This window comes from Hemiscyllium ocellatum, chromosome 6 (assembly GCF_020745735.1).
Source record: "Hemiscyllium ocellatum isolate sHemOce1 chromosome 6, sHemOce1.pat.X.cur, whole genome shotgun sequence".
NCBI lineage: Eukaryota > Metazoa > Chordata > Chondrichthyes > Orectolobiformes > Hemiscylliidae > Hemiscyllium > Hemiscyllium ocellatum.
This window is the reverse complement of record NC_083406.1, coordinates 29,368,549-29,395,321: the sequence shown is the minus strand read 5'-3', so window position 1 is coordinate 29,395,321 and position 26,773 is coordinate 29,368,549. Positions and strand designations below refer to the sequence as shown.

Genomic DNA, 26,773 nt, shown 5'->3' with positions numbered 1-26,773 from the left:
ACTTGGGGGTATATCATCGTTTCTGTCCTGTCACTGGGTCAAAATTCGAGAACATCCACCTTGAAAGCATGTAGGTCTATCTAAACCAAATGGACTGAAGCAGTTCAAGAAGGCAGCCCACCATGGCCACCTCAAGGACAATCAGAGATAGGCAATAAATGTTGGCTAGGCCAACAAAGTACACCCAAAGTCATAGAGATGTACAGCATGGAAACAGACCCTTCGATCTTAACTCGTCTATGCCGACCGGATAACCCAACCCAATCTAGTCCCACTTGCCAACACTTGGCACATATCCATCCACACCCTTCCTATTCATGCCTGTAGATGCCTTTTAAACGTTGCAGTTGTACTAGCCTCCTCCACTTCCTCTGGCAACTCATTCCTTACACATACCACCCTCTGTGTGAAAAAGTTGTCCCTTAGGTCTCTTTTATATCTTTCCTCTCTCACCCTAAACCAATGTCCTCTTGTTCTGGACTCTCCCACCCCAGAGAAAAGACTTTGTCAGTTTATCCTAACCATGCCCCTCATGATTTTATAGACCTCTTATAAGGTCAACCCTCAGCCTCTGACTATCCAGGGAAAACAGCCCCAGCCTATTCAACCTCTCCCTATAGCTCAAATCCTCCCACCCTGGCAACATCCCTGTAAATCTTTTCTGAACCCTTTCAAGTTTCACTACATCCTTCCTTTAGGAAGGAGACCAGAATTACTCACAATATTCCAAAAGTGGCCTAAGCAATGTCCTGTACAGCCGCAACATGAACTCCCAACTCCTGTACTCAATACTCTGGCCAATAAAGGAAAGCATACCAAACACCTTCTTCACTATCCTATCTGCTTGACGACTCTACTCTCAAGCAACTAAGAACCTGCACTCCAAGGTCTCTTTGTTCAGTAACACTCCTTAGAAACCTAGTGTATAAGTCCTGCTAAGATTTGCTTTCCCAAAATGCAGCACCTCACATTGATCTAAATTAAACTCCATCTGTCCCACTCCTCAACCCATTGACCCATCTGATCAAGATCCTGTTGTAATCTGAGGTAATCTTCGCTGTCAAATACACCTCCAATTGTGGTGTCATCTGCAAACTTACTAACTATACCTCTTATGTTTCTCCTTTAGGGGAGAAAATGTGCCATTTGGTGTGGCCTTCATGTGACTCCACATTGATAAATATGGCTGCATTCTTAAATGCTGAAAATTTGTTGCTGGTTAAAGCACAGCAGGTCAGGCAGCATCCAAAGAACAGGAAATTCGACGTTTCGGGCCAGAGCGCTTCATCAGGATTCCTGATGAAGGGCTCTGGCCCGAAACGTCGAATTTCCTGTTCCTTGGATGTTGCCTGACCTGCTGTGCTTTAACCAGCAACAAATTTTCAGCTCTGATCTCCAGCATCTGCAGACCTCACTTTTTACTCTGCATTCTTAAATGATCTAACAAACCACTTAGTTTGAGTAACAAATGTTGGCTTTGCTAGCAACACTGTATCCCATGAAAGAATGAAAAGTTGTAAAGAAGTTATACAATTAATTTGCAAAGGAGATGATATTATTGTTTAAATTTTAAAAATGTTAGTGTCATCACTATTATTTCATCTTCACTGACACAGTCATATCCCTGAGGTGGTCGTGAACAGCTTACATGTAACTGAATATTTTGGTAAGCTATGTCAGAGGACAATCAAGGGTCACAAGAAAATAGAAATAGAAAGTCAGCAGGTCTGGCAGTATCTGTGGAGAGAAAGCCAAGTCGATGTTTCAGGTCTGGTGACCCCTCTTCAGAATTCTAAGATTTGCTGAGTTTCTCCAGCTATCTATGTCATCCTCAATTGATTAAATAATAACTTTATTAGTTCTCAAACTTTACCAAAGCCTACAATATGAGCCTATTCTATGCTGTGAATGACCTGGGACTAACAAAAACCTGTTTGAAGTATGAGGTGAGGAAAAGACCTGAAATGACCAAGGAGTAGTCAACCTCACCTAAATTGTAGTTCACCAGTGTCGATGTTGCTTTCTCCCATGACTGTAACATCAATCCTCCTTCAACAGTTTTTTTTCATACCTTAACTCTAGGGAAGGGCAAGGTTTTGTATTAACGGACACAGCAGTCAACTTGAAAGTGACATCCTGAATGACAGTTCTAATGAAGGGTCTCTGGACTCAAGGCGTTAACTCTACTTCCCTTTCCCTACAGATGCTACCAGACTTTCTGAGTTTCTCTAGCACGATCTCTTTCTGTTTTAAGATATTATACTGTCAGGTTCTGTAATCTTCAATTCATACTCATTTTATGCCAGTATTGTCCAACTTAGTGAAAAAAAAGCCTGCCCATCTTTCCAGGCTCTGTGGAAATCCCCAGTAAATTTCCATCAGTTGGGCATTTTGGTAGGAATTTCACCAAAGAGGGAAAGAAAATGTTTACATACCTGCAAATCTTCTTATGTTCTCAGGATTTCAGAAGGTCACGAAGTTAAGGATTTCCTGGTGAACTCCTTTCTTCCTTTATGGGGAGCAAAGGCCTAGTGGTATTGTCACAAGATTATTAATCCAGAGACCCAAGCAATATTCTGGGGTCCCGGGTTTGAATCTTGCTATGATGGGTGGTGGAACTTAAGTTCAATAGAAACCTAGAATTAAGGGGCTACTGATGTCTGTGAAACCTTTGCCAGTTGTCGTAAAAAACGATGTCTTTTAAGGAAGGAAACTGCTGTCTTTAAATGGTCTAGACCAGATGTGACTCCAGACCTCCAGCATCGTCAAAATACTGGCCTGGCCAGTGACAGCCACATTCAGTGAATAAAGAATAAGGTTTTGCGTGTCTATTAGTTAATCGGAGAACATGAGTGATCAATTAGTAGTGATTAATGGATCAAAAAAACCATGGGCGATTTGATGATGAGAAGACAAGGTTTAGTTATGTGTCAGAACACTTCTGGATCTTTAAAAATGAAGAAACAAAAGACCCACTGTCTGGCGGGCCGTATGGGAAGGTTCCATATGGAGCTGTGCTGACATGGCTGACCACAGACGATTCTGGGTTGATGGAATAAGGTGGAGGGAGGGAGGTAAACTAAGTCGGGTAATTCCTTTCTTCAGCCTGCTCCATTTGAGCCGTGGTAAATAGTGCAGGTATATGGAAATCTGGTGAAATATGGATTAGGTTGGGTTGTGGTGCCTTTCCTACCATGGTCAAATAGCCTATGAAGTTGTATGTGAAGAACGGCAACTTGGTGAAGGTGAGAGTTGAAGCTCAATGTGGAGAACCTACACACAAAAAAAATGGAAAGAAGATGGAGGGATGAGCAGAGGTAGGTGAAGGTGCACTTTCACCTGAAGTCCAACAGATGCACACATACTGTTCAATGGCCTGGTGCTGTATATCTGTCCTCTGTTATGTATGTCTTGCTAATGAGCCACTAAACAGTATTTTCTCCTTCATTTTACAGGCCACTCGCTTCAAGATACAGAACCTGGAAGCCAGCATTGAAAGCATTTTAATCCGAGAAAATAAAATGAAGCTCCTAATCCGTACAATGGAACAGGAGAAGCAGTCACACTTAAAGACTATAGAACATATGCGCAAATATTTGCCACAGGATGTCCTAAATGATGGGGAATTTCTGGCAAGGAAGAATTCAGGGATTTTCTCATCAAGAAGGCCTGAAGCAATGGATGAGGAATTGGATGGTAGCAAAGTGAAAATAGGAAATAATAAGCCATGAAAATGTCAAGAGTGAAACGCGAGAGACAGTGCCGTAGAAAGCCAAATAGCCATTCTGAAAAGGGAAGTGCATGCTTTACTAGGCCTCTGAGACACTGTGTCACATGGTATATGGCTCAGAAGAAATTGTATGAGGCCTTTGTAACGTAAGAATGGAGAATTTAGAAAGTGGGGTATCCAAAATGTCATTTTAAAAACAAAATCAACTTAACACTCCTTCACCTGACTTACTTGGTGTTTAGTATATTTAGCATCACGGTTGGAAACTGTGCTTCATGACTGCAGCTTCTGTTGTATTACTTATTGTACTTCAGCAAGGGGAGCTACTTGATCATTAAGACAAAGACCAAGGTGATGGTTCTATGTCAATTGCTCCTTTCCTGCCATATATAATTACTGGGATGAGGATGGTATTCAATCTGTCAAAATCATGTGGGAAATGTAAAAACAAAATAAAAAAAAGAATGTATTTTCTGTTCAAGAAGCAAAGTGGTTCTAATGTGAGGCCAGTTTGAATTGTTGTTTAAAAACACAAAGCAGTTCATTTTGTTACATCAACAAAATGGTTGACTGGAGAATGGATACGGCATTTAACCAGCTCCACTTCAACCAGACACACTTACAAAGTGCCAAATCCCACTGCTTTCATGTTGGTTGATGTTGCAGTGCGCCAGCGAATCATTACCTCTTTTCTCTGGAACGGAACCAGCTCAAGTCCAAAGAAGGACAATATTCAAAATGGAAATCAAGACTATTGGAACTGCTTCTGCAATTATTTCCACCCATTGAGTTCAATAGTGCTTAATTTTCCACTGTGTGTTATAAATATTATCAAATCATTTAAATTTATGTCTGTATACAATGTAGGTTCTATAAAACAAAAAAAAGTTTCTTCCTTGTTGTTTCTGATGTTATTTGAAGCATCTTCCAAAAGGCTAATTCAGACATGTTCAAATAAAAGAAAAGAACTACAAACACTAATTACAGTGAATTGACATGTATGGAATTGCACTTGTTTCTCAGTCTGATGTATGCCAGGTTATATATTAAGGTTGTAGAAGCAGTCATGCATAAACCAGTGTGAAGAGAATTGTACTTATTCCTAACTAAAACTTCCTCAATCAGTCTGGATTCCCAGCAACACAGTATGATAAAGCACAGGAAGATGCCATTTGGTCTGTGGTGCCTGGACATAATCTGAAAGACTGCTGCACAGTTTAAACATAGACCCCTGCCTTTTCCTTGTAACTGTGCAACCTCTTCAAGGGCTAATTTTCTTCATGCATTACTTTTGTGAATATGCCTTTTGCTACAGAAACTGCTCTTGTCAGAGTAACAAAGAATCTGGAAGTTATTTCAACACAATACAGACTGTTCCAGCTCAGGGATTGCAAGTCAATCAAAAGTCACGGCATCGTTAAAACTTGAACCTACCCTTGAATCGGTTTCAATTTGTGATTTGTTGTCTCCATAAAAAGCAAGGCATATGGGTACTGTTTTCTATGATGTGTACTGGTTTCTATGCAAATCACAGGAGAGATCACATTGTCCTTTCCAAAAACTCCACTTTACCTTGAATCTAAGGTGACATTTAAAATATAATTGCCTTACAACGGTTTATTTTCATGACTAATCAGACTGCTCCAAGTAGATTGATTAAACTGGACCCTGTTGTTGTGAGAAAAATAGTTGCAAGGACTGCAGATATCCAAAACCATTTGCCAAATAGAAGAGTGGATCACTTCAGCTGAAGATCCTGAGCAATGTAGTCCACAGAAGAGTTGATGGAAATTTATTCGACAAAAGTTGATGTCCCGCAGGATAGTACTTGGGAAAAACTGTGGGGACACTGCTAAAGACTGATGCAACATCTGCCATCTATTTGCTTCCAGTTCGACAGATGGCCTTGGACAGTGCCTACACCAACTTGTCCATCCAATACCCCTGAGGGTGCCAATCTGGGTTGGCATCAGAAGCAGTCAGAGAACCTAAAACCACTCCAAAAATAACTAGTGAGTCCTAATCTACCATCAGATTGAAGAACTAATTTTTAAGGGCTTTATCCACCAGCAACTGCAAAACCTGCTACTCATGGTCTTCAAAAACCTATCTGACCCACTTTCCAGCTGGTCCTGCACTACTGCTGAGAGAAACCACCTTTGCAAGACGAGGATAGGAAAATCAGCACCAGTTTTCAGAGATAATTAATGTTCTGAGGACTCATTTGGTGTTGGTTCCTTACCAGGATGTTAAATGTTGTATCCTCACGCAACTTAGCAGCAGTTACGTCAAGTATTTGAACTTTGCTCTGACCATACTCTGAGCACTGTCTACGGTTCTGTTTGTCACATTATAAAAAAATAAAGGATTGGAGGCACTGAAGAGGCTGCAAAACAGTTTTCAATGAGAATATCAGAAACACAGGGTATCCAAACTGGAAGAAGTTTGAGAATTTAGCTATCTTGGAAAATGAAGGCTGGATAGTAATCTCTAGAGTTCTTTAAAACTATGGAAGGTTTTGATACAAGTAAACCCATAGGGCATGTTTCATCTTGCTTGGAAGAACATGACAATATAAAATAGTTAACAATAAATTCAATGTATAATTCAGGAGACACCTCTTTATCCAAAGCGTGGTGAGAATGTGAAACTTACTTCAATGGGAGCCAGTGAAGTGTATAATATAATTGGATTTAAGTGGAAGTGTCTGAAGGAGTGGGGAATAGAGGTCTTATAATCAGGGATTAGACAAGGAAAGAAAGCACCTTGCTCAAATGGGGCAGAAAAGCCAGCAATTAATGACAATAAAAATTTGGTGCTGCTAAATCACCACCATCCTGGGTAATGGAGTGGGTATCATTCTACAGGATGGCCTGCAACTGGTGTGGTATCTAGGCAGACAAAAAGAGAAGGCTTGTAGGCACTTGGCCTAGTTTACTCCCTCCCTGTCCGAAACAATGAATGGCTAATTTAATTGTCCTTAAATAGTTATTTTATTTGTGCTCACCACTCTGATCTATCTGAACATTTTCACTTCCATTTTTTTTCCAATAGTCAGTGAGTCTGTATTACTGTCTAACAAATGTAACAAGCCATTGTTGTAATGTTTCGTCTCTAACCATATTGACGTGGTATGAACCTCCTGTGTGTATATTAGTTCTCCTGACTGCATGCCTTTCCTCCTTCACTAGCATTGACATGTTCCTTTTCCTTTCTGAAAATATTACATTTGATTTGAACACTTGCCTCGTACTCTTATTTCAGTTTTCCCTTTACACTCAGTATTGCATCTGTAGATGCTGCTTTCCTTCTGGATCTAAACATTCCTTTAATATGGTTCTTTAATGCCAGGCAGCGAAAAACACAGATTTTACATTATGGAGGATTTTTCCCTTTCTATAGTCCTGCCACAATAGTCCTGGTTTACACCTGGCTGGTACTGGCACAGGCACTTCCTGCTGCATCTTAGAAATGGCTAGACTATTCCTAGCACTTACCTGCTACTTTCACACCCCTCAGCCCATCCATCTCATACCTTATCATTACATTTGCATGATTTGTAATATTACTGCTACCCTCTGGTACCTGGCCATGTATTTTTCCTTAAATTCTTTTCTGAATAAACGCATCAAAGTTCCATCGTTCATTCACCACTCCTTAAAATAAGAAGTTAATTCATCGATCAGTTCTTCTATCAGTGCATAGTCTTTCCACTCTACTGTAATATTTTGTTAAAAAAATATATATTTTGTTCAGCAATGCATGAATTATGCCCCCTGAGTAAATGAAGAGTAAATGGTTCCTTATTAAGTCACTAACTCCAAGAATGCTTCTTTGTAAATCATTAATCACTCCCAGTTCATTTATTTCAGTTTTGCATTCCAACAGGTTTGTGTTAGAATTGCCAGTTATTTTACTGAGTTTTCGTTCAAATTTCTGTTCAAACACTCAGTCATTCCAAGGAACCTCTGGTTCCTTATTGTTGCAGCCAATAATCCTATTCTTTCCAACTATTGAACTCCAACTTGATCTCCATCTTTGAGTTGTAGGTGCTGAATTCAAATAACTTCTTATATCTGAGATTTACCTACTTCCTTATTCTGCACATGTTTGTATTTCCGATAAATTGTTTTCTTCTTTCAGATTTGTGTTTTTGGAATTCTCACTATATTTGCTATTCCATTGTCATTCTTATTAAGCTACTGGTTTCATGCATTTTCTTCCTGACTTTAATTCATGTTACTATTCTATGTTCCCACTCTCAGTTCTGATGTTAACTCCTCTTCCTCCCCCATAACGTACAGATTCAGGTTAGGTGAATTGGCCATGCTAAGTTGCCCATAGTGTTAGGTACATTGGTCAGAGGGAAATGGGTCTGGTTGGGTTGCTCTTCGAAGGGTCGGAATGGACTTGTTGGGCTGAAGGGCCTGTTTCCACACTGTAGGGAATCTAAACATACTCATTTTCCCTGATTCAAATTTATATTTTCAAATATTGTCTACTGTCCATATTTTTCTTCCTATTACATCACCATATGTTTTTAAATCACTCCCAAAGTTCGACAAAGAAAGCAGGACACTACTGCAATCTGTTACCATCATCCATTCTGTCATATGGCATGATATCACTTGTTTTCGCTCTTCATGGGATGTGGGGGTTGCTGTTGGGTCCAACTTTACCCACTCTCAACTGCCCTTCAACTGAGTGGCTTGCTATGTCATTGCATAGAACAGTTGAGTAAACCACAATGCTGTGGGTAGAGTGTCACAAGTTGGCCAGACCAGGTAAGTATGACATTACCTTGCCAAAAGATCATTATGAAATATGTGTTTTTTTTTTAAAAGACAATTGACAATAGTTTCATGGTCACTCTTAAGCTAGCTTTTAATTATAGGTTTACCATTATTCCTAAATTCCAACAGGTGAGATTTGAACTCATGACACCAAAACATTAGTCTAGGTGTCTGGAACACTATTCCAATGACATTACTATGGCTCTACTGTTGCCCCAACTAAATGGGTTGGACTTCAAACAGATTAAGTAACTCAAACTGGGCATCCCTGAAGCACTATGAACTATCAGCCACAGCAGAATTATATTCATCCACAATCTGTACCCTCATACCTTGTATATCTTCAGTCTAGGAGATTAGCCCTGGTTCAGTAAAAAGTGGAGGAGGGTATACCAAAAACTGCACCAACCGAGGTCAAATAATGAATAGCCAAACTGGTAAACTTACACAGGACTATATGCACACCAAATTGCATACAATGCATGCAATAAAGAGGGCTTAGAGATCCCACAACTCATGGATTAGATCTAAGTTGTGCAGTCCTGCTGTTTCCAGTCATGAATAGGGTGTGCAGTTGAACAACCAACTGGAGGTGGAGGTTCCTCAACTATTCTCATCATTTGACTATTGGAGACCCGCACTTTAGTGCAAAGGACAAAGCTGAAGAACTCGCAACAATCTTCAGCCTGAAGTACCAAGTGGATAATCTACCTCAGCCTCCTCCTGAGGTTCCCAGCATCACAAATGTCATTCTTCAACCAATTCTGTTCACTCCGGGTAATATCAAGAAAGATCTGAAGATATTGATATTACAATGACCATGGCCCCTGACAATATTCTAGCAATAGTGCTTGAGCTGCAGAGTTTGCTGTACCCCAGCCAAGCTATTCCAGTGCAGTTAGAAAGTTAGCATCTACCCTCCAATGTGGAAAATTGACCAGGTACACCCTGTCCACAAAGGGTGAGATGCGTCCAACTTGCTCAATTATGGATTTCTCAACCCACAAATGACCACAAGTTGCAAAATTATAAAGGGTTTGTTGATAGTGCTACCAATTGGCACTCATAAAAGGAATGACATCCTCACTGATGCTCAGTTTGGGTCCTATTGGGATCACTTAGCAACCGACCTCATTCCAACTTTTGTCCAACCATGGACAAGAAAGTTGAATTCCAGAGGTGAGGTGTGAGCGACTGTTCTTGCCATTGGAGTTTGGCATGAAGTTATGTTATAAGTTGCATTATTGTGGCTGGAACAGGGTGTCTCTAAGACCTTGCAGACTCCTCAACCAGTGTACACAACATTAATTTATCCAGGCACCTTAGCATGTATCAGGAAAGGACTACACAGCATGAGTCTGCAGCCAGTGAACCAGGCTGCAACTTTATTTGAAGACAACAAAAGCTAAGAGTTAAACCAGGTGCTTCTACTTCTCTGGTTCTTTACAGACTTAAAATACTTCCCAGATACGTGTACCTTTTGCTGGCCTGCCAAATTGTTCAGTCTGTTCCTCTCTTCATGAGTTGATTCTCTCTCTGGTCAGAGAGCCAGCTGCTCTGGTCATGGCTGTATCCCAATGGGCCTCTAGGTCAGCTGGAGAGTGGGGGAATACCCAAGTCTTGCCGGGCTGTGTTCTTATACTCTCCTGGTTACCTTCTGGAACTTTCCAAGATTTGACTAATCAGAGGTATCAAATTAGTTGGCATTATCACAATGAAATGTTCTTGATGGCTTGCCTAACAGTGACCCCTTTGATGTGTCTGCTCTTGGGGCCTCGAAGTCTGGCTTTATCCCAGATAATACACCTGGGTGTTGTGTCTTACTGAAGCATGTCTGCCCCATGCATCTAGTGTTGTTTGTTTCTCAGGAAGGGTTGAATTGCCTTTCACACGTCGTGATGTGTTCTGGTGCCTCTCTGGTTTCAACGGTCTGGGCTTGGATGTCTTGCCCCCAAGTAAAATTGTCTCTTGTGTCAGTCTTGGCTCAGGCATTCCCAGCCTACTTTGCTTTTTGCCAATTTTGATGTCCTGTTTATTTCAGTTGCTGTGCCTGCATTTCTGGCCTTTCTTCTTAATGGTTTTTATTTGAGCAGTTGCAAGCTGCTACATTGTCTTCCAATGACTGTCCACCATCTACCAGGGACAAAACACGAGTGTGATGGACTATTCTCCACTTTCCTTGATGGGTTTAGCTCCAAAAACTAATTTTAAAAATTCAACACCATCCTGGACAAAGCAGTCCACTTTATTGACACCCATCCTTTAATTTGCAGCAGCACAGATAGATATACCGCAGGAACCCATCATGGCTCCTTTGACAGCATCTTCTAGACTCTTGGTCTTTGCCATCTAGAAGGTTAAGAGTAGAAGATTGATGGTAACAATACTACGTCCAAATTAACCTCCAAGTCACAAAACATCTGAACTTGAAGCTAAATCATTATTTGTCCACTGTTGCTAGATGAAATTTATGAAACTCCCTTCCTAACAGCATAATGGATGTTCTTATGTTCCAAGGACTACAGTGGTTCAAGAAGGCAGTTTACTAATGAAGATCTGGATCCCCAGGAGGGGCTCTCAGTTCCGCAATCAGTTAATAAACACACCTGTAAGTGACTCTTATTCATTCACACAAGCAATCATTTATACTTTGATGCAGCTGGGCGGTACACTCTGATCAGCCAAGAAGTATGAGTACTAGACCAACAAAAGAATCCGACGATGTACAGAGTTTGCATAGGGTTTATATACATTGTTCATAGTCAGTTATGGGGCACGATCGCATAGTAACAATCAATCAAATTCTCTGAAGTCCATGTGCACTTTTGCCTTGACCTGCCACGATTTCGTGTAAGCAATCTATTTTTAAAAATGTATTTGTGCTGCCTTTTGGTTAGGGTTAAACCATTACTTCTGCATTTAATTGGATCTACATCAGTCTGCGGTTTCTTGTTTCTGTCAGGTTCAGTGCAATTTAGCAATCCAGAAGCCATTTTGTGCAGCTCCTTCAGCCATTTTGTCCTACCTCCCAGATGTCCAGATCCTCACTATCACTTTCTCCAGGGCAATTATGCATGGTTAATAAATACTGGCCTCGCCAGTAATATCCACAACCCATGAACAAATAAAGCAGGAGTTAATGTTTCACATCTATTAGCCTTCAGCCCTTGGGACTAAACAGGCTAGCAACAAACGTTGCAAGGGGTATGTTTCCTGAGCACTCTTACCTGGTCCTTTATGGATGATTTAGTAGGTCAAGGCTGATTACACATCTACCCATTTATATCCAGTACCTATATCTGTGAAGGGATATGTTAGGTATATTCATTTCAGAATGCATAGGAGTCTCAGATCAGATAGGAGTATTAAATGGCAGCTTCAAGGGGCTGAATATACGTTTTTTTTTTAAATCAACACAAAAGCAACCCTTCACCTATCTCGTCCATGCTGTCATTTGTGCTACATTCAAACCAAGTCCCATCTATTCTCATATAAACCTTACATTGTACCCTTCTTTAATTTTATTCATTTGTTATTCTATCCTCCATTTAAATGCATCCAAACTATTCACTTCAAATATTCCCTGTGGTAGTGTATTCCACATTCTCACCATTCTTTACATGAAGAATTTCCTTCTGAATTCACTATCAGACCTTTTGGTGGCTATCTTATATTGATGAACTCTAACAAATCTTCCCCACAAGAAGAAACTATTCTCCACCTCTGTCCTGGTGCAGGAAAGCTGTTCACCATTTACAGGCCCCAGTTGAAGCTAGAATCCAGTGGGACTTGCAGGTTAAATCAGTTAAAGTAGTAAAATATTGGGTGAAGGATGGGCTTCACATTATTTAGGGGTGTATCAATTTCAATGATGAAAGCAGTTTTAATTATCTCATTATGAATGCAGTGTACTTCAGAAATTATTACATTTATTTTTGTGAAGGATCTAATGTGTTCTAGGTTGTAATTTATGAATTTAAATAGAATTTGTGAGGTTGTTCTCGACCTTCTGTAAACCAGTAACCACACTGCTATAACCAATTTTGCTTTTATCTCACAGTGACATATCAGTTACAACTTTTTCAAAAGCTGAGTCAAAGACTGCTTATAATGTTAATTAAATAAGTTTAGGAGATGTTCATAGAAACAAGAGGAGACTCAAGCAGAGGCGACCACATTTTTTTTGTGGAGACCAAATGGATTCATGCCGTACCTGGTGTCACATAACAAAGGCTTACCTTGGAGAATGTTTCCTGACAGAGCCTTGAAGCAGACTCTTCCTATTCAGATTCCAGTTCAAAAACAAACCTTTGAACATAATAGTGCATGATTTTTTTTAAGACTTCTGTTTTAGAATGGGTTTGTCTATTCAGATAAGCTCAGATCAGAGCTTGAGGTGTTTCTTCCAATGGTATTTTTGAACAATATATACATTATGATCTTGCAGTAGTCCTAAGCTACTGTAATTCCAGACTTCTAGCAGAGACTCTCTCACATTACTGCAGAGGTCACTGTTACATTGCAGCATACCTCAGAGACTAATCTGCAGATTCCGTAACTCATATCATTGCATCCCCCCCAGTCCGTTCTCAATTTCCAACACGTATGTATGTATTTTCTTAACTTTATTGACTGAAAATATTTAACTGCAAGTATTTCCAAGACAAACGTCTCCCTCCAAAGTCTGGAATTCTTCGGTTCAACTGATGTAGTGGCCTCACAGTTCTCCCTAACCTCGTCGCTCAAAGTTGTGCAGAAGGGAAATAGTCTCTGTGCTGGTCTCAGATTGGATATTCAGCAGCTGAAGTGGGAGCTGTGTGCTTTGTCATCTTGTGCAACACTTTATGATACTGGAAAGGATCCTTATTAGAAAGATTGACCAGTGATTATAGAAAGAATACTACACAGATATTACGAGGGGGCATAGCTTTAAATTAAGGGGTGGTAAATATAGGACAGACGTTAGGGGTAGATTCTTTACTCAGCAAGTTGTGAGTTCATGGAATGCTCTGCCAGTAACAGTGGTGGACTCTCCCTCTCTATGGGCATTTAAACAGGCATTGGATAGGCATGTGGAGGAAAGTGGGCTAGTGTAGGTTAGGTGGGCTTGGATCGGCACAACATCGAGGGCCGAAGGGCCTGTACTGCGCTGTATTTTTCTATGTTCTATGTTCCTTTTGGCCAGACTTAACGATTGGTCCCATCTCGTAATACTTTTTCAAAGATACCTTCTGTTGAAAAGATCATTTAGCAATGAAACACAGCTTAATGGCAAAGTTGCATCATTAAGTATGAGTAGAACAGTAGCAATATTCTTCCACATGAGCTGTTTGGAATTATTTTAAACTTATTGGGCTGAATTCTCAAATTGAGGACAAAGAGAGGAGAGTAGCGTCTGGGAGAATGCAAAAGGATCAATCTTTCACAAGTTTCTTATGAGGCCTGGGAGTCATGGATGAATATCTTAGCAGAAATAGTTTCTTACTCTGCAAGACTTGCTGTTAGGAGTGTTAGCACTATGTTCGTCATTGCTGTGAAGCACTTTGGATGGAAAAGCAACATGAGATTGATTTTGTCTTTGAATGTTTTGTTTCTCACTGTGTCCCTAAGAAGCTAAAGAATCCTCTGGGCTCTCATGGGAAAAAATAGGAAATTATTCTTGCACTTCAGTATTGGTGAGGTATCTTCCTAAAGTGGTTATGCTCTGTGGTGTTGTCTGATCTATGAGATCTCATCAGATTTAATTTGCCTGTTGTCATTGCTGATGAGGGTATTGGCAGTTCCATCATATCTTTAGCAGCCTCATGTTGCAATTCTTTGTTAGCTCTGTTTGCCACATAAACAGTATGCGAAGATTTCTTTTCACCCTAGTCTGCGAGAAAATTAAAGTGATCTCACAGCTTATCACATCAATGGCTAGAGTATCAGGTATCCAAGGTTTTCTTTTTGAAATGCTGAAACTGAGCCTGTTGGCTGTTTGTACTCTGGTTCACCCACTGGGTGTTCCTCCTGTCCATGTGCTTCTAAGGGAATAGGTGTATCCTTTTCAAGTATAGTGGGATGAGATTCATCATGAAACTGATCAAAGTCGTGGGAAAGCAGGGCTTGACAAAAGGTTATCCAAACTCCTTGGTATGACACCTCAGTTGTTTGGAAATGTTGAGGTAAATCTTGTTAAAATGTCATCCACTCTTCAAAATATGACAGCTTATGTTCCTGGAGAGACTGAGACAATTCTCACAAGATGAAATGTAATCATCATCCTGGCATTGAGGGTTTTGCATCAGCTGCAACAGATCGATTTGTACACAAGTCTTCTAATTCAACAAGATTTGTTCTGATTCTGAAAGACATAAACAGGTTGTTAATAAGTTTACCATGATAAATGAGGGCTTACTGCCTCCCAAGACTCCCAAGACCCAGGATCCTGACGTCTGATGGTTGAAGTAGTACATTGTTGAGCCATTCTATTAGGTCAATGGCTTGGAGATAGTGAAGACTGCAAATGCTGGAAAGTCAGAGTTGATAATATGTGGAGCTCAAAAAAGCACAGCAGATCCTGACGAAGGGTCCTGCCCAAAACATCGACTCCCCCGCTCCTCTGATGCTGCTTGACTTGCTGTGCTTTTTCCAGCTGGACATTTTTTTAACTCATTCTATTAGATCAGCCAATACAGTAATGACTGCTCCTGAGTCGAGATAAAAATTACTATCAAAATGCTTGACTTTTAATGTGACTGACCAAAATCCTGATCCAGATCACTGATTTCCACTTGATTCTCCGCTGTTATTTCCACATTTTGTCTTCTTGTTCAATTTGTTGGATTTACTTTTGTTCAGGCCTGATCCAGTTGGTTTACTTTTAATAGGTGATCTTCAATTCTGGAATTGTTGACAATGACGGATTCTGCCACAATGGAAGTGTGTGTGTCCTCTTGGACAATCCTGATGCTGTCTAGCATTACAATGCAGCAGCATTCCACACCTGCATTTGAGGTTCAATAGCTATATGTATTGTGAATTTAGTGTCATATTCAATGGTAAGATAGTACAGGGGGATTATGTAGAAATTGACTTATTTTTAAATGGTTCACATTTGTATCTGCCATTTATTTCTCTTGGGAATAAAAGTTATGTGATATGTGCACATGGAAAATAAATTATACGTTGACCTTTTGGGCATTGCCTCAATTCAATCTGTCATGTTGTGTCATTTAATTGACTTTTATTTCAACAGAGGTAGCATGTTCTGCACATTACCCTTAATATTTATAATTCCTGCAACCACTCAGATGAATTAATTTAACAAGTCAAGGCTAATAAGACTCTAAAGGATGGTTCTATTCACTACATGGAGTAGAAGGTTGCAAATGTCAATCATTTCAGTACGCCAAAGGCCCGATTGTATCCTGCCTGACAGCCTCCATTAAGAGAATAGCAGTGGAAGATCTAGAAATGCCAGTTTAATGATAAATGAACTTTTTGGAATTTTACTAGTGCCTTTTAGCCTTTTCAATTGCTATTTTTCCATATAGAATATATATATATTCTGAAATTCAGCACTTTCAAGAAAACTTAAGATGAACATGGAAAGAAATTGCTTGCAGTGTTGAATGTTTCCAAAGGTCTGCAATAACATTGCTGACATATTTCGTTTCCACATGTACAATACAAATACCATTATCTCAGTGCTCAGTAGCAATAAGGTTTGAATTGATATTTGTGTAATTATGGTTTTTTGAAAATAATTGCTGTCATCCATTTTATGCATTCCTTAATGTTGACTTTGTGTCCTGTAAATACTCCATTGCATTATTCACTGAGAATCATAGAATCCCTATATTGTGGGAGCAGGCTATTCAGCCCATTGTGTCTACACCGACCCTATGAAGAGCATCCCACCCAAATCCAATATCCCCACATTTTCCTGTGGCTAATCCATCTAGTCTACATATCTTTGGACAGTGGAGGAAACCAGAGCACCTGGAGGAAATTGATACAGACACAGGGAGAATGTGCGAACTCCACACAGACATTCACCCAAGGCTGGAATTGAACTCAGGTCCCGAGCAGTGTGAGGCAGCAGTGCTAACCACTGTGCCACTGCTTTCAAGTTCAAGGCCCACCCTGGGATTTGAGCATAAAGGTTTATGTTGACACTCCAATGCAATGAGCAGAGAGTGCTGCACTGTTGGATATGTTATCTTGAGTTGTTAAATCAAGGCCCCATCCCTGGTGAATATAATGGATCTCAGAACAATATTGGAGTTAACCCTGGTATTCTGGACAGTAATATTTCCTCAATCAACATCTGGACACACAGATTTTCTGGTCATTATTGCATTTCTGTTTATGGGAGTTTGCTGGTTGCTGCAATTCCTACATCACAGTAGTGTCTACACTTCACTTTCTTAGCTATAAGGGTTCTTGGATACATCTCCATTCCCGGCAATATATCAACTTTTACGTAGCTTTCTAACATTTCACTTTTATGAATTTTTAACTAATTCAATGTCTTACCTGCCTCCTCTTTTACTATCACTCAGAAAGATCAAGTTGTACACTAATGATCCTCCATGAATGAATAAGGACAGAAGGGAATTATTGATGATTAAGAAAGAAAAGATCAAGCACTTACAGAGTTTAAAACTGTTCATAAGAATATACAAACAGGAGCAGAGATAGGTGATTCCACTCCATAAGCCTCCCCCACCTTGCAATATGATCATGTCTGATCTGCTCTTGGCCTTAACTCCCCAGTATTGCAAAAATCTACCCATCTCTTCTTTAAATGCTTTTAGTGATCTAGCCTCCACAACTCTCTGTAACTGAAAATTCCAGACATTCACTACCTTCTGACAGAAGAAATCCCTTCACATCTCAGTTTTAAGTAAGTATTCTGTACTATGTCCTCTAGCACAAGTCTCCTGCAGTAGCAAAAAATCTCCTCAACATCTGCTCTGTCAAGCCTCCTCAGAATATTGCATGTTTCAATAAGATCATACCTGATTCTTCTAAACTCTAATGAATAAAGGCTTTACCCACTTAGCTGTTCTTGATCAGCCCACTCATTCACCTGAGAAATCAGACAAGTGAATCTCTTTTGAACTGCCTCCCATGCCAGTACATCATTGCTTAAATACAGAGACCAACACTGCACACAGTACTCAAGTGTGGCCTCATCAACACCCTTTACAATTGTAACAAGACTTCCCTATATTTTAAACCTTAATCCCATAACGGTAAAAGCTAAGAGTCCAGTTGCCCCTTAACTACTAGCTGCACATGCATACTAACGTTTCATGCACAAGAACATCCAAATTCCTCTGTACTGTACTTTCTTTGGAGTCTCTCTCCAATTAAATAATAATCTGCCTTTTGATTCACCCCTTCAAAAGTGCATGATCTCACACTTTCCCACATTAAATTCCATCTGCCAATTTTTTATCCAGTGACGCAACCCAACAATATCTTCTTGCAGATTCCTTGTGTCCTCATCACAGCATGGCATGATCTGAATTCATTTTTAAAAGCATCAACATAGCTATGAGAGGCCAAATGGCCATTTGTAAGGACAGAAAAAAGGTTAGCATTGCAAGTTGATAAATTTGCAGCAGATTGTTATACGTGTTCTGAATGGGCGCACCATAAGGATTACCATTACTGTTACAAAGTTGAAGGAGTGCACTGTACCTTTAAGAAAAAGTGAAAGCCGTTTTGCTCTGAGCACTTGCAGGCACCTGTCGTGTGACTGACTAGCAGTCTCAGAGTGTACTGGAAAATTGAAAATATGTAACATTTGGCTGCCAAACAAATACCTGAGTTTTGGTTGCTGTTTTGACAACCATTCAAATTGAACAAATCAGTTTAAATTATGCCACAGGATATTAAAAAACAATCAATTTTGAATTTATAAACCTCTCTAAGGTCACCCTCTCAATCTTCGACACGCCAGGGAAAACAGTTCGTGTTAATGAGTTTACTGAACATCTCTGGCACTGAATATTAAACATTACAAATGAGGAGTTTCATTTCTATGGGATTTAATTTCTTTAGAGAGATAGAGGATTGATGAGAGCAGAGCGATAGATGTGATCTATATGGACTTCAGTAAGGCGTTCAACAAGGGTTTCCCAAAGGAGAATGGTTAGCAAGGTTAGATCTCATGGAATACCGGGAGAAGTAGCCATTTGAATACAGAACTGGCTCATTGTAGAAGACAGAGGGTGGTGGTGAAGGGCTGTTTTTCAGACTGGAGGCCTGTGACCAGTGGAGTGCCACAAGGATCAGTGCTGGGTCCTCTACTTTTTGTCATTTACATAAATGATTTGGATGCGAGCATAAGAGGTACAGTTAGTAAGTTTGCAGATGACACCAAAATTAGAGGTGTAGTGGACAGCGAAGAGGGTTACCTCAGATTACAACAGTGTCTTGACCAGATGGGCCAATGGGCAGAAAAGTGGCAGATGGAGTTTCATTCAGGTAAATGCGAAATGCTGCATTTTGGGAAAGCAAATCTTAGTAGGACTTATACATGTAATGGTAAGGTCCTAGGGAGTATTGCTGAACAAAGAGACTTTGGAGTGCAGGTTCATAGCTCCTTGAAAGTGGAGTCGCAGGTAGATAGCTTAGTGAAGAAGTTGTTTAGTATGCTTTCTTTTATTGGTCAGAGTATTGAGTACAGGAGTTGGGAGGCCATTTTGTGGCTGTACAGGACATTGGTTAGGCCACTGTTGGAATATTGCATGCAATTCTGGTCTCCTTCCTATTGGAAAGATGTTGTGAAACTTGAAAGGGTTCAGAAAAGATTTATAAGGATGTTGCCAGAATTGGAGGATTTGAGCTCCAGGGAGAGGCTGAACAGGCTGAGGTTGTTTTCCCTGAAGCGTTGGAGGCTGAGGGGTGACCTTATAGAGGTTTACAAAATTATGAGGGGCATAGATAGGATAAATAGACAAAAGTTTTTTCCCTGGGGTCGGGGAGTCCAGAACTAGAGGGCATAGGTTTAGGATGAGAGGGGAAAGATGTAAAAGAGACCAAAGGGACAAGTTTTTATACAGAGGGGTGGTACGTGTATGGAATGAGCTGCCTGAGGAAGTGGTGGAGGCTGGTCCAATGCAACATTTAAGAGGCATTTGGATGGGTATATGAATAGGAAGGGTTTGGAGGGATATGGGCCAGGTACTGGCAGGTAAGACTAGATTGGTTTGGGATATCTGTTCGGCATGGATGGGGTAGACCGAAGGTTCTGTTTCCATGCTGTACATCTCTATGACTCTACTTCTCCCTCTTTACCTTATTTGGTATTGGATTCACTCCCTTTAATTCATCCTCTATCTTAGTCCTTCCTGGGTTTATTGCCAAAGCAGCTTTAATCCATATGGTTTGGAGATGCCGGTGTTGGACTGGGGTGTACAAAGTTAAAAATCACACAACACCAGGTTATAGTCCAACAGGTTTAATTGGAAGCACACTAGCTTTCGGAGCGACGCTCCTTCATCAGGTGACAATCAGGTCACTCCGAAAGCTAGTGTGCTTCCAATTAAACCTGTTGGACTATAATCTGGTGTTGTGTGATTTTTAACTTAATCCATATGGGTTAAGGTGACACACTCTTAGTTGCCCTGAACACTCAGGTTCCAAATCTGTTTCTCCTGCTACATGGTTTATTGTCTGTTAAATTTCAACAACTTAGTGGACCAAGCTGACCAGTGATAAAGGGGACAAAGAAGATGTATAGATGAATTTCTACAGCAAATTGTGGCCCCAGTCTAGTCTATTGTGTGAGCCAGAGATATGGAAATATTATAAAGCTTCGCAGGACTGTGTCAGTCAATTTGTGCAATGTGTACATTATTTTTGTTCAACACATAAATGGGATTAATTCAATCCCAGTCCAACCATAAAAAGATTTGCAATAATTTAATGCCTGTGGCGTGCTTGACAACATTATAATAGTGGCCGGATATTCCTTTCAGAGAAGAATAATGACAGATATTAGACAGAGGGGCATAGTCCAGGAACAATGTTAGAACAAGAGCACTTGGCCTCAGAGACATTGTTGACAACACGACATGACAAGACACTTTTGTTCAGGGTTTTGTTTGCCCATTGCCTAAATTCTCTAGGTGATTACCAAGCTGAAACTTGTCACTCAGAAAAGTACTGAGCAATGGGAATTGTCAGACATTTAAAGAAAAATGCCTTTGATGTGATTGATGGCTTAGATTCCAAAGTTCTTGACAAAGCTAAAGAGTAGACTATTGGGAGACAAGTAATGAACCAATTATCTCATTGAGCTCTAGACGCTGATATTATGACAGGATTGACACTTGTTCGTCCATCAGCAGATGCTTATCTCTTGACAATTATTCATTCACTCGGATCAATTTCAAAAATTTGACTTCTCTGTTGAATTGGACCAAACTACCTAAAAATACACGTACAGGACGAAAAGCAACAGTTTTAACAATGAACCTTAGCTTCACTGTTTCTCATGGAGAAAGTTTCTTAGCTCCTATAGTTTATGATGAATTTGCATCCACAATATTTTACTGACAGTAAATAAACCTGGTCTAATTTTCTTTACAATCTTTTGTACATTATCAAAATTTTAGGTCCACCAGCTACTGTTGTGATGTACCATAACATGTTCACAATGCTATCTGGGTTGCTCTCCAACTTTGTACCCATTGTAAACTTGATTCAAAAATCATTCAAAACTCTGCTGCTTATATCTAAATCACATCACTTCTTGTTCACCCATCACTCTTGCTGACCTACTTAATTGCCCTGGTCTGGCAAAACCTTGATTTTGAAATTCCTACCATTGTTTTCAAATTGGTCCTTTTATCTGTTTAATGCCCTGAAACAATACAATTTTTAAAGATTTATGTTTGCTTCTAATTATAGAATCATACAACATGGATACAGACACTTTGATCCAACCAGTCCATGTCGATCGTAAGTTCAAACTAAACTATTCCCACCTGCCTGCGCTTGACTCATATCCCTCTCAACCTTTCCTACTCATAAACTTATCCTTTATGTCTTTTAAACATTGTCACTGTACCTGCATCCACCATTTTCACCCCACACACAAACCACTCTCTGTATAAAAAGGTTGCTTCTAGTGTCCTTTTAAAATCTTTCTCCTCACATCTTAAAAAATGTCCCCTCGTTTGGAACTTGCCCATCCTAGGGAAAACCTCTCTCAGGTCACCCCTCAACTTCCTATGCTCCAGTCCCAGTCTTTCCAGTCTGTTCTTATATCTCAAACCCGGTAATGTAAATCTTTTCTGAACCCTCTCCAGTTTAATACTATCCTTCCTATTAGCAGGCAACTCAGAACTGTACATAGTACTCCGGAAGAGGCCTCACCAATGTCCTGTACAACCACAACATGACATCCCAGCTCTTATACTCAATGGTCTGAGCAGTGAAGGCAAGTGTGCTCAATGCCTTCTTAACTACCTTGTCTAACTCTGATGCAAATTTCAACGAACATTGTACCTGAACCCCTAGGTCTCCCTTTTCGACAAGACCACCAAGAACACTACCATTATTTGGATAAGACCTGTCCTTGTTCGTATTAACAAACGCAATACCTCCTCATAAACCCTGGTCTGTAAACAGCTGGCTAGGCTGGCATTTGCTGCCCTTTCCCAGTTAACCTTGAGTAGATGGGCATGAGCCCCTTTTTGTGAGCCATCACAGGTCCTATGCTGTAGAAATGCCCACATTATTGTCGGAATGGGATTTTTATTTACAAAGGATGATGTCCCTTTGAATTACAACATTTGTACACCACTCTAAGCTCCTCAACCTTGCCTGTGAAGATATCAGGATATCCAGATCAAGCTGCTCTTGTAACTGTAAGTTGAGGAACCAGCAACCAGTACTCAAATAGATAGATGCTGTCACTTTGGAACAGATAGAGAAAACAGTGTCACCTTCAATCCTCCAGCCACTAGGGGAGCAAATTGTCAAAAGTATAACACTCTCACTTCAGCGTCAGAAGGTTGTGGTTCCTACTCACACTGCAGCAACTTGAGCACAAGATTTCTGGCTGACATTCCGGTACAGTAATGAGGGAGTACTGTCTTTGTTGGAGGGACTGTCATTCAGGAATATAGCAAACATCCCATGGGATTATTTTGAGGAATAGGAATGATTTCCTCAGTATTTACCTCAAACATAACAACACTAAGGAAACCCCTATTACACTTTGATTTTTGTTGTTTACTTTGCAATAAGCAACATCTGTGTTTTCAAATTAGAAGGATAACTACACTTCAAAAGACATCCTTGTTGTCTGTAAAATACAATGGACCATAGAAAGCAGTATAAACCTTGTGGAGGCAGCGCTTTAACCGGTTGAGCACAGCAATTTCAGGGAGGAAATATTAGAGAACAAAACAATAAGAACCAAAACCATGTCAAATAATAACGTGATCAGACTTCATTGGCATTATATCTACAGAGACTTCCTGTAATAATATTTCAGATTGGAATGGAAGCTGAGATGAATGTTCTGTTTGGAATGTGTGTGTTAGTTGTTGCTGTGGTTGAGAGAGACCACATCTTTCCGAGGAAAACTACAGCTGTACATCTGACATAGAAAAAAAATATTAGTATTAAAGATGGGCACTGAACAGAAATTCAAGTTAATCAAGTATGGTTTTGTTAAATGGAAATCATGTTTGACCAATTTATTAAAGTTCGTTGAAGAAGGTACATATGCTGTAGATAAAGGAGAATCAGTGGATGTATTGTACTTGACAAGGTGTCACATCAAATGTTTCACAGAAAATAAAAGTTCATGGTTTAAGAAGTAACATAATGATATGAATGGAAGATTGGTTAATTTACAAAACTGGGAGTAGGGTAAATGGGTATTTTCTGGTGTCACAGGGATCAGTGCGAGGGCCTCCAACATTTACAATTTACATAGATAACTTGGACAAAGCGACTGAAGATATGGTAGCTACATTTTCTGTTGACACAGAAACAGCTGGGAAAGTTAAGTTATGAAGACGACATAAGGAAGCCACAAGGGGATAGGGATATGGATAGAGTAATTGAATAGGCAAAGTTAAGGCAAATAGAATAATGTGAGAAAATTTGAAATGGTCCATTTGGTAAAATGTATAAAATAGAAGCATGTTATCCAAATGATGAGAGAATTTAGAGTCCTGAAATGCAGAGGGATCTGGGAGTCCTAATACATGAATCACAATAGGTTGGTAAGTAGGTACAGTAAATAATTAGCAAAGCTAATTTGGGCAGCACGATGGCTCAGTGGTTAGCACTGCTGCCTCACAGCGTTAGGGACCGGGTTCAATTCCTGTCTCAGACAACTGTCTATGTTGAGTTTGCACATTCTCCCTGTGTCTGTGCGGGTTTCCTCTGAGTGCTCAGTTTCCTCCCACAATCCAAAGATGTGCAGGTCAGATGAACTGGCCATGCTAAATTGCCCATAGTGTTAGGTGCATTAGTCAGGGTAAACATAGGGTAGGGGAATGGTTCTAGTGGGTTACTCTTTGGAGGTTCAGTGGGGACTTGTTGGGCTGAAGGCCCTGTTTCCATTCTATAGGGAGTCTAATCTCTAAAAATATGTTTTCATTCATAGCAAGTGGAATTGAATACAAGAGTATGCTTCCTTATACAGAATATTGACAAGACTGCATCTGGAGTACTAGGTACAGTATAGGTCTCCTTATTTAAGATAGGGTGTAACTACATTGGAAGCAGTTGAGAAGGTTTACTGGGCCAATAACTAGAATGGGTACTTCATCTGATGAGGAAAGTTTGAACAGGCTAGACTTGCACCTGTTGGAATTTAGAAGAGTAAGATTTGACTTGATTGAGACATCTAAGATCCTGAAATGTCTTGTCAGAGTTTCATCTTTTGGACAAATCCGGAACTAGGGGTCAATAAGGATTTGACTACTAAAAGACTGAGATGAAGAGAAATCATTTCTCTCAGAGTGCAACGAGACATTATAACTCTATTCCTCAAAGACAATGCAAGCTGAGTATATGGACATTTTTAAAGGGAGAAGTGGATAGATTTGTGATATTGCAAAGGATTGAAAGGATATCGGGGTGGGATAGTTATAGGTGGGAATATGGAGTAATCAGATCAGCATGATCTTACTGAATAGTAGGGCAAGCAAGAAGGTGAATACGTAGCCAACTCCGAATTCATATGTTAATATCTATTAGGGAAATAATGATACGAAGTCATCATGTGAGCTCTCATCATTCAGATCTTGACAAACAATTCTGTCATATGTCAGTCACTGGAAGTGTCCCCAGTTTCCTCAATATTATATCTGTCTCCCTTTCACCTACCTCCAAAACTATTGACCCCTCCTGCCCTCTGTGCTTCTAGCTTACTCACTGTGACTTCTTCACATCTTCTGCCCCTACATCACCAATCACACCTCTCCTATCCACTTCCATTATGCTCAATCCTTCCCATTGCAGGAAATTATCTCTGATAACCAGGACAAGAGGGCCAAGTCCTGTGGTGAGTTGTGATACAGTAGGCTCCCCACCCCCCTGTGATAAAAAAATTGGTGGAATTGGCCAGGGAAGAGGACAACCACTCATGGGGATACCAAGACTTCGATGTTCAGGCAACCGAGTGAGCTTCATTGAGTTGTGTTGCTCTCCCATTAATACTAGTGCTGTCCCATTCTTACTCCTTGCTTTTATTCCACTAACAAATAATTCCGTCTTGTTTCTTATGCAAGTCCCAGAGGATCTCAACATCCTTGAAAAACAAGGAGATCAACACCAGTGACACTGAGTTCAACTAACATCTCTGAGGAGGAAGGCACTCAATCCTCAGGGGAGGCACTGAAATCATGTCTCACGAATATGATGGAGTTTGTTGAAGAGGTGACAAAAGTTTACCAGGATGTTGCCCAGAATGGAGGATTTGAGTTATATGGATAGGCTGGGATGTTTTCCATCGGAACATGGATGATTGAGTGGTGACCTTATAAAGGTTTATAAAATCATGAGGGCTATAGATAAAGCGAATGGCAGGTGTGTTTTCCCTATGGAGGTGGATTTCAAGACTAAGAGGCTTTTATTTAGGTGAAAGGAGAAAAGTTTTAAAAATGACACGAGGGGCATTTTTTTTACACAATGTGGTTCATGTGTGGAATGTACTTCCAAAGGAAGTGGTGGACGCAGCTACAGTTACAAATTTAAGAGATTTTTGGATAAGTACATAAATCAGAAATGTTTAGAGGGATATGGGCTAAGTGCAGATAGGTGTGACTAGTTTAGTTTGGAATTATGATCGGCATGGATTGGTTGGACCAAAGAGTCTATTTCCATCCGGTATGACTCAATGACAAGGCTTCCACCTGCACCCATCAGCGGCTCAGAGTCTTTCACCTCAGTGCATTTTCTTCTGAGAGGAGACCCGTGAGCACAATCTGGTGAGCACATCACTGACACATCTATGCAACAGATTGAGGAAGAAACCCCAGGTTGCTGGCAATCAGAGGCTCCTCCATGTCCAACCTCAAGCCAGAGATAATCCCTTAGTTTTGGCCATTCATGGCTTTTCCAAACTGCACAAACACTGACAGGAATGGCAGGCTGCCTTGTCAATGACAATAGGTAAACTGAGTAGAAGGTTGGAGGGGCCCACTCATGTTATCAGTGCTATGCTGGCTCTGGCATGAATGTATCAGGATGTCTCTACAGACAGGTTCACTACCAACTTGTGAAGCCAGGTCCTGCTCATCATCAATGGCAAGACAAGTGGGAGACAAGTGACCATTCCAGGTGACCTTTGCCCTCAGGGAGACAGGGGGAGGCCAGCAGGCACCCAGAGAGAGAAAGATCCACTCAAAGAATTCAGAAACTTCCCCTCATATATCAGAGGTGCCCAGCTCCTTCACCTGGCCCTTGCCTGTGACACCAAAGTCCAAGCTGAGGAGGTTAAGCTGCACCTGGGCAGAACACTCTGAGAGTGTCTGGATTCTGTAGGCCCTAATGTCTCAGGGATGATCGAACAGATCTTCTCAATCAACAGGACCAACCACAAAGCAGGCTCCCTCTTCTCCAACACGAAGGGAACAGATTAAATAACCTACTGAGGGCATCTTGGTGGCTTGGGTGACACTTGCTTGTAAATAGGCCTGCACATTTGTAAATCTATGTTAACTGACATCCCTGTAATTTATATTAATGATCGACAAAATGATGCCCTTTCAATAGAATT

At 40.4% G+C, this 26,773-nt stretch overlaps 1 protein-coding gene across 4 annotated transcripts in view; it reads left to right on the top strand.

Annotated features, from left to right (window-relative positions):
* The window catches only part of tbc1d4 (TBC1 domain family, member 4), a 275,419-nt gene extending 269,307 nt beyond the window's left edge, over positions 1-6,112 (top strand). For 2 of the 4 annotated variants that reach the window (XM_060825895.1, XM_060825894.1), the window contains one exon: positions 3,456-6,112. In XM_060825895.1, coding sequence (XP_060681878.1) covers positions 3,456-3,731 — 276 coding nt within the window. In that variant the 3' untranslated portion in view covers positions 3,732-6,112. The remainder of the gene's footprint in view (positions 1-3,455) is intronic. The other 2 variants (XM_060825896.1, XM_060825898.1) reach the window with 1 other exon arrangement.
* Positions 6,113-26,773: the final 20,661 nt, after the last annotated feature.